Here is an 8,980-nt window from a genome sequence, read left to right as displayed (position 1 = left end):
AAAGTAGGTCAAGGTCATTTTCCTTCTCAAACTTTGTCTGGCTCCTACCAACGAAGCTTTCAATCAAATATCATGGCTCTATGCCTGTTCATTCTTCAGAAGTTGTTTAAAGGAAAAGTTGGCGGACGACGGACTGACGATGGACGGCGCACCATGACATAAGCTCACTTGCCCTTCAGGCAGGTGAGTTAAAAAGTAGTTTTAAGGTTTTTAAATTCACGTATTTGACCCCTGTGACCTTGAAAGTAGGTCAAGATCATTTAGTTCAGTTAACTTTATAGCAATCTGTTTCAGGTACCAAATGGCCAAATATTGTTGTTCTATGGCTCTTTGTTATGCAGAAGATGTTCAAATGTTTTTACAATTTTGAACTCTGTGATATCGAAAGAAGGTCAAGGTCGTTTGTAAATATCATGGCCCTAGGTCATCCAGCTTTCAAGAAGAAGTCATTCAAAGAAAAATTTGACGAACGACGGACAACACAACATACCATAAGCTCAGTTAGCACTTCGTGCCAGATGAGCTAAAATAATCAAATATGATCATGCCATTTAGTATATATACGTGCTTCTCAAAATGATGTTAGACATCACTTTTTGTATGTTTACGCTTCCTGTTATATTTATATATATTGTTATACATAAAAATATGGTATTGGTGCATAGTCCTTTAATGATAGTAATCATTCCTCAATTAATGTCAAACAAGAATCTTGTCTAAAACGAAATTGCATCAGATTGTTAATTGTCGAAAGTATTATTGATCGTCGATCGATCGACTCGTTGTCTCTCCTTTGCATGTCGCTAGCTGCGATAACATAGCTTTCTGACGATGTGATTTTTTTTTTTATATATTGCGTCGTCAGAGCTTACAAAACGGTCCTATGCCAACTAATGGAGCAAAATCAAAAGTGTTAATCTGTAAGATTACATATAATTCACGCCTCATATGAGTATAATGTTATAATATCAAAATATTGCAAAATTGAATCCTTACCAAAGAAAAAAACTCTTTCACAAATTAACCAAGTCCATCTTGGGGAAAAGAATAGAAACGATCGCCATGACAGATCAAGCGTGATGTTGTCTCAATTATTCTTTCTATATATGGCCAATAGTATTACTACTGGTGCTGCCATGTTTACTACAATTTCCTTATTGGGTGATCATGTCACCCATATTAAGACGACTGATGACCTATATCGGAAGAGAGACGAACTTTCCAACATGGCGGACAATTCAGATTTCAATTGCTCTTGCTACATTTACTTGATAATTTAACGACATTTTAGGCAGAGTTTAACTTAAGTTATACAGGATATCAACAGAAATAGTTCATACTACAACCCTATTTATGGATGCGGACCAATGTGCTGCTAATTAATTTTGAAATCGCCCCATTGTGACTCACACTTGGATTGCTCCATTACAAGGCATGGGATTGATTTAATACCCGGCCGGGGCAGAGGAGGCCTGGTTTCATTATTAGTACTAGCGCGTCGCCTGCTAATGATCATCATTTTTGCATTGGTTGAAACCTTTCACAGCCTACACGGTACATTATGTTTCATGCGGTGCTTCTTAAGGTAACTAGCCGCACTTAACCCTTTACCACAGATATCACACTTGTATGGCTTCTCTCTTGTGTGAGTTCTGAGGTGCACCTTTAACCAAGGTGAAAGTTTAAATCTCTTTCCACAGACATCACACTTGTATGGCATCTCTGTTGTATGTGTCAGTAGGTGACTTTTTAGGCAAGTTGCGTCTCCAAATGCCTTACCACAGACATCACAAGTCTTCTCTCCTGTATGTATCCTGGTGTGTTTATGTAAGCTACTGTAAGATGCTAACCTCTTTCCACAAACATCACATATGTGTGTCTTTTCTCCAGTATGTGACTTAAGGTGAGCCTTTAAGCCACTTTGTCTACTAAACCCTTTACCACAGACATCACAAATATGGGGCTTTCCTGCATGTACCTGGGAATGTTTCTGTAGGTATGCAGGGCAACTGAACTCCTTAAAGCAGATATCACATTTGCAGTTCATCTCTTTCATATGTTTTGACTTGAGGTGTTTATTTCGGGATCCTAACTGAGTAAACCCCTTACCACAGACATCACACATGTATGGTTTGTCTCCTGTATGTGTCCTGATGTGATTCTGAAGCTCTTTTTTTATGATAAACCCTTTTCCACAGATATCACACTTATGAGGCCTTTCTCCTGTATGTATCATGAGATGGCACTTTAAGGAACCGCTCTGAGTAAATGCTTTACCACAGAGCTCACACTTGTATGGCTTCTGTATATCTATAGAGTGTGTCTTGAGGTGCTCTTTTAGACTTAGTATTGCAGAAAACTCGCTACCACAGACATCACACTTGTGCGGCTGTTCTTCTGCATGCGTCCTGAGGTGCTCTTTAAGACTTTGTAACACAGAAAACCCCGTTCCACAGACGTCGCACGTGTGTGGCTTTTCTTCTGTTGTATGTTTGGTCCTCAAATGTCTATTTAGGTGACTTTTCCTACTAAACACCTTATCACAGAGTTTACAATTGTATGGCTTCACTCCTGCATGTGTCCTGAGGTGCTTTTCCAGACTTTGCAACACAGAAAAGCCTGTCCCACAGACATCACACTTATGCGGCTTTTCCTCTGCATGTTTGGTCGTCAGATGAACATTTAGGCTACCTATCCGAGCAAACCGCTTATCACAGAAATCACACCTGAATAGATGCTCCTCTGTCGGTGTCCAGAGGTGAAACTTTAAGCTGGGTTTCTGACCAATCTCCTTACCACTTGAATCACACTTGTATGGCTTGTCTTGGGGATGTGTCCTAAGGTGTATCTGAAGGTCACTTTTCCCACTAAACCTCTTACCACAAATATCACAATTATAGGGCGTTTCTTTAGCATGTATTCTGTGGTGTATTGGTAGGCGAGATGCCACACAAAACCCCTTATCACAGATATCACACTTGTAGGGTTTCTCTCCTTTATGCGTCCTGAGGTGTACATGTAGGTTACCCAGCTGAGAAAATCTTTCTCCACAGGAATCACATTTGTGAGGCTTCTCACCTGTATGTCTTGACTTCAGATGTTTCTTTAGGTTGCCCGGCTGAATAAAACCCTGATCACAGAGATTACACTTGAATGGTTTCTCCTCTGTATGTGTCCAGAGATGGGTCTTTAAGATACATTTATGACCGAATCCCTTACCACAGACATCACACTTGTATGGTCTATCCTTGGAATGTGTCCTAAGGTGTTTCCGAAGGTCACCTGCCTGATTAAACCTCCCACTACAAATATCACACTGATAGGACTTTTCTCCAGTGTGTATTCTGAGGTGTACTAATAGCTCAGATGCAAAACTAAATCCCTTACCGCAGACATCACACTCGTATGACTTATCGTTGGAATGTGTCCTAAGGTGTATCCAAAGGTCACCTGTCCGACTAAACCTCCTACCACAAATATCACACTTATAAGGGTTTTCCCCCGTATGTATTCTGAGGTGTACTAATAGCTGAGATGTCACACTAAATCCTGTACCACAGACATCACACTTGTAGGGCTTCTCTCCAGTATGTGATTTGTAGTGTATATTCAGATTTGCTTTAGCACTGAAACCCCTACCACAGACATCACACTTGTACGGTTTCTCTCCTGTATGTGTCCTGATGTGTAATTTTAGGTTCAATCGCAATGTAAATACTTTTCCACAGAAATCACACCTATATGTCTTATTTCCTGTAAATGTAATCCTATCTCTCTTAACTACTGTACTTGCATTTACCTTTACAACGCCTTTAGCCTTCTCAACACAATCGTATGGCTTGTCCTCCATACATTCCGTATCTGGAAATGAGACTTCATGTATTTTTTTCACTAAAACCAGACCTTGACTTGAAATAGACATCACTCTTGTGTAATGATTAACAAGTAGAAGTCTTAATATGTCTTTTTGGGTGAAGTGTCTGAAAAATCCTTAATCACAAATAAAACAATGTGATGTCTCTCCTGTATATTCCAAGTCTGTTTGATTATATTACATTATTCATTTGTTCTAACACCTTGTCACATCCAGTTCATCTATTTCCTTGATTGTATCTATTTGGGGGGTTTCCTGAATAATTTTGCATATGTGACACAATTGAAGATAAGTTGGACATGTTTATTAAGTTAAGTTCACATTTTATGATCTGTGCATCTGATCTGTTCCTGTGATCCTCATATCTCTCCATAGCAAGGCTGATAATAACAAGATGCTAGGTTTCCCAGGTAAAAGATTTACTTTGGTTTGTCAAAATTCACACTTGATTCCTACATGAAACAGACAGAAAACAGACTTTGAGTCTTCATAATGTACAAACTTTGAAACTTTTAAATGGTAAAGTGGGATGGGAAATGCTTTCATACAATATATCGCTGCTTTAATACCAGCTGCAGATGATCTCATATAACAGTAACAGATGACTTATACAGTCACCAGAGTTGTAATTTGGTCACATATGTATAAAGTGGAAATAATCATTTAAACAAAACGAAACATGTTTCTGTCATATCAAAAACAAAACTAGAGTTGTAAGTTAAAAACAGGTTTTAAAATGTGGAAATTTTGGATAACTGATAAACATGGCTACAAAAACAGAAGCTTGTCTGGAGAATATACTTAACACACTTATGAAATATCATTGAAATTCCTTCAGCAGAACTGGAGTTTAATTGATTTTCAAAATGGCAGCCATCTTTGATACATGTCTGACCCAAAAGGACAATGTACTGAACACTGCTATGAATTTTCTTTGCAATCCTTTCCGAAGAACTAGAATTAGAGAACCATATAGATTTTCAAAATGGTGGACATTGTTGCTAACTGACCAACCAAAAAAATAACACTTTGTCAGTTTGTCAGGACAAATTAAAGCTTCTTTGAAATTCCTGGAGTCAAACATAACTGGAGTTTTAAATTAGTTTAAATTGATTATTAAAAGAGAGGAAAGCTTATCATAACCAAACACCCCAAAAAATAATAACATTTGAGGATCACTGTCTCACCGCACTGTGGTTTTTCATTTAATAACCTCCCCTTACTTTTGGGCGAATTGTTAGTGCAGTGTAAGTGAAAAGCCTTACCATCAACTAGTCCAGCGAAATCTAATGATAGAGCCAAAACATACAAAGTTATATAATTATGTATCAGATTACCAGTCTAAAATTCATAGCCTCACTAAGTACATTGGAAAATTTTCATCTCAGATATAAAGCAAGTCCCATAAAAAAAATATGTATACATGCATGTATGGTGATGTTAACTTTGAAAATAAAATGTTAATCTGATAATAATTGTTATTAAAATTAACATTTGATTTGATTAATTTGGATATCCTTCATAACTACAAGAGGCCTAGAGGGCCTGTATCGCTCACCTGGATATCTAAGCAATCATGGCAAAATATTCTCCTAATAAGATCCAATGGACTGGGCCAGACCTTAAGGCTAAATCCTTGTATCATATCTGTATTAGATTTTTAATGCACAGCAAGTTTATGTATGGTTATGGGGTGGGGATCTCAACTGTTTCCAAGCTATGACTATGAAACTAGGTCCCTAGGGTTGTGGCCAGACCCCAGGGTCAATGTTAATACAGTATCATGACTGTATTCGTCTCTTTAAGCCAAGCATTTGTATATCTAGTTTTGGGGTGGGGATCTCAACCGTTTCAAAGTTATGACCCAGGGGTTAAGTTTACAAGGGTGGGGCAGACCCCGGGTAAATTTTAATATCATGTCAGCATTTGTTTCTGTATGCCCAACAATTTTATGTTTAGTTTTGTGGTCATCCTGGAAGCATATGTGCATTTTTCTCTTTATACTCAGCAATTGTATATATGGTTACAGGGTGGGGATTTCAACCATTTCCAAGTAATAAACTATTTTGGCCCTACCCCTTAGCCTGTGGGGTCAGTCCCACTATTTGTACAATTTTGAATACCCACCTCCCATGAATGCTTCCAACCAAATATGATTTATATCCAGTGTCTAGTTCTACGAAAGAAGTTGTTTATAGCAATATAGCCAAATTGCCCCCACCCCTCAGCCCCCTGGGGGGTCAGCCCCACCATTTGTGCAATTTTGAATCCCCACTACCTAAGGATACTTCTAGTCAAATATGATTGATATCCATCTCTTAGTTCCACAGAAGTCGCTTAAAGCAATATAGCCAAATTGCCCCCTTTTGGCCCCACTCTCAGCCCCCTGGGGGGTCAGCCCCAACATTTGTACAATTTGAATCTCTACACTTAGGGATGCTTCCAGTCAAATATTGTTGATATTTCCATCTCTTAGTTCCAGAGAAAAGGTCGCTTAAAGTAATATAGCCAAATAACCTTTTTCAGCCCAGCCCATCAGACCCCTGATGAGTCAGCCCCATCATTTGTACAATTTTGAATCCCCACCACCTAGGGATGCTTCCAGTCAAATTTAGTAAATTCCAATCAGTAGTTAAGAAGAAGAAATCGTTTGAAGAAATTCTTGACATACGGACAAAGGGATACCACGGTACGGCATAAGCTCACCGGTACCTTGGTCATTCAGACCAGGTGAGCTAATAACAATATATGTCTATTGTTTAAATTTTAATTTAATTGTCCTTTAGATGTGACTGTGTTCAGTTCCTTTCAGAGGGAACAAGAGGCTCAGGGGCCTAATATATCTCACCTGGTATTTTATTTTCAATTAAATTGATCTGCTGTTCGAGTATCAAACCAGTTTAACAAAGGAGTACAAGAAATAAAAGAGCTACAAGAAGGACTTAATACAGTATGTTTGAGTGGGTACATTAAAAACCCAGAACATGAGTACATTCTGCATGTCCAGCAACTTTGTATATGGTTATATTAATTATGGGGTTCAGATCTATTTATCAACTATTTCCATGTGATGACCCAGGGAGGTAGTATCCAGGAGTGAATGTTGGTGAAGGATTTTATTGATTTACTTCTATTTCCCCTTTTGGGCCACACACATTTTCTATATAAACCAAATCCCACTGCACTTGTCAAAAATTCTTCTAGACTAAATTTGGTAAAAACAAATCCCTCCATTTGTTCGGAAATAGAAGGATTTTAAACATTTTGCTCGATTTTCCCCTAGGACCCCATCCTTTGCTCCCAGGGGGGCCAACCCTCCATTATTGAAAATTTAGTTGTCTTTTCCTGCAGGTTCTCCTGACCAAAATTGGTGAAAATCCCTACATTTGAATCGCAGGAGAATTATCTAAAAAAAAAAAACGTTTCCTTTATTTGCAATAATGGGTCCTGCCCCTTTGTCCCAAGAGGGTCACATTCTCCATTTATACAAAAATTTAGACCAATTTGCCTACCGATGATCTATAACAAATTTGGTGATGATCTATAACAAATTTGGTGATATTCCCTCTATTCACATAAGGTATATATAACAATTGACGACAATTCATGACCAGTTAATGCTATACACGAGGGGCCTCATGTTAAATTTTCCTCTGAACTATACAGCATAAAAATCATGTTAGACAACTAAAGATAAGTTGGAAAAGTTTACTAAATCAAATTAACATTTTATGATCTTTGTAAAAAGTTGTTTCCTGTGATTCTCACCTCGTCATAGCATAGCAGCTGATTACAAAAGGTTATGGGTTTTGATCCTAATCCCCAGGAAAAAGATTGACTTCTTTCACAATCATCACACTTGATTTATACCTGAAGCAGAAAAAAACAGAGATATTAAATCTTAAAGCTATATAAATCTCCCAATTCTTAAATTAATTTTTTTTAGAACATACTGTTTTATGATCAATCTCTGTTTAATACGAGCTTCATATGATACAGGGCATGAGCATGACTTTGCCTAACCCTTTCACCCCTATGTAACTTTAGTAGACTCTTCAATGCATTGATCTGGATGAGTCCATTTTTGTCTACAGTGGTGAAAGGGTTAAGTATACATGAAGGATAGAACACAGTTAAACCTCTTTATACTGCCACCATTTGCTCAGAAGAAAATTGGTGTAAAAAGAGGGTTTGGCAATAAACTGATGGAGAGTCATAAAGCAATTCTTAAGAAAATGAGAAAATTTAAGGAATGCTGAAATATCTTGGCAGTAAACAAGTTGGCAAATGAAATGAGGGGCGTTTATCAAGATTTTACTGTACATTTTATGTATGTAAGTACCTTCAGACCTCCGTGGACCCATGAATGCAACAGGGTGGCCTTTCGTCTACCATATTGGTCAATAACAGCTGAATTATTGAACAGCCTAACTGAGTCAAGCACATTAAAGAGTTTTTGAAAGGTTCCAGGGTGGAGGTGGGGGATTATTTGAAGCCATGACCTGTATCTACACCTTGCACGAATTAAATGGCACCTGGAGTGATTTTCTTTTTGTTCAGTTCTACTGCCGAATAAAAAATGACCAAAACTGAGGAATATATTCCCAATTTTAATACAAATAATGCTATATTTTTCCAATTCATAAAGCATACTTGCCAACCCTCCCAACTTAGGAGTCAACTCCTGATTATGGACCCTTTACATTTAGGGTTTGTCATTTAAACTAAAGGGTAAATTTGTCTCTAGAGGGGTGAATTAATACTCACATTTTATCTATGTTTTAATTTTGAGCATGCAGAATCTATCCCACATGGTTCAAAACGTTGGCAAGTATGATAAAGGAACAGGCTGTTTTTTAATTAAGGTAGCAAAGACACTGGGCACAAACCTATCTAGGGTGTTCCAGGGAATGCGTCTCATCCACCCCTCACCCCAGGAAAAAAACAAAATCTAAAACATAGGTGCGACTTTTGGGGCATTCTTAAAGAGTGTATTTTAGTTTGTTGCCTTTTGTAGAAACACTATACTGACATTGAATCACAGAGGTTTGTTACAAATGTCTTATACACTTATGCTATACTTATATGGGTGATCATGATCACAGC

General features: G+C 37.9%; 1 protein-coding gene across 1 annotated transcript; it reads right to left on the bottom strand.

Moving 5' to 3' along the window:
• Window positions 1-403: 403 nt before the first annotated feature.
• On the bottom strand, window positions 404-7,739 carry LOC110442660 (zinc finger protein 845-like). The gene is made up of 2 exons (XM_021486367.1): window positions 7,643-7,739; window positions 404-4,326 (listed from the first exon to the last, which is right to left on the bottom strand). The coding sequence occupies exon 2, from the start codon at window positions 3,920-3,922 to the stop codon at window positions 1,541-1,543; it is 2,382 nt and encodes a 793-aa protein (XP_021342042.1). The 5' UTR covers window positions 3,923-4,326; window positions 7,643-7,739; the 3' UTR covers window positions 404-1,540.
• Between the last annotated feature and the right edge of the window lie 1,241 nt (window positions 7,740-8,980).

Source organism: Mizuhopecten yessoensis, unplaced genomic scaffold (genome assembly GCF_002113885.1).
Source record: "Mizuhopecten yessoensis strain PY_sf001 unplaced genomic scaffold, ASM211388v2 scaffold716289, whole genome shotgun sequence".
In the NCBI taxonomy this organism is placed as follows: Eukaryota; Metazoa; Mollusca; class Bivalvia; order Pectinida; family Pectinidae; genus Mizuhopecten; species Mizuhopecten yessoensis.
This window is presented reverse-complemented; position numbering and strand designations above follow the sequence as displayed.

What these genes read in the sequence shown, in the direction of transcription:
- LOC110442660 (XM_021486367.1), bottom strand. Translation starts at nt 3,922, where the DNA reads ATGTCTATTTCAAGTCAAGGTCTGGTTTTAGTGAAAAAAATACATGAA.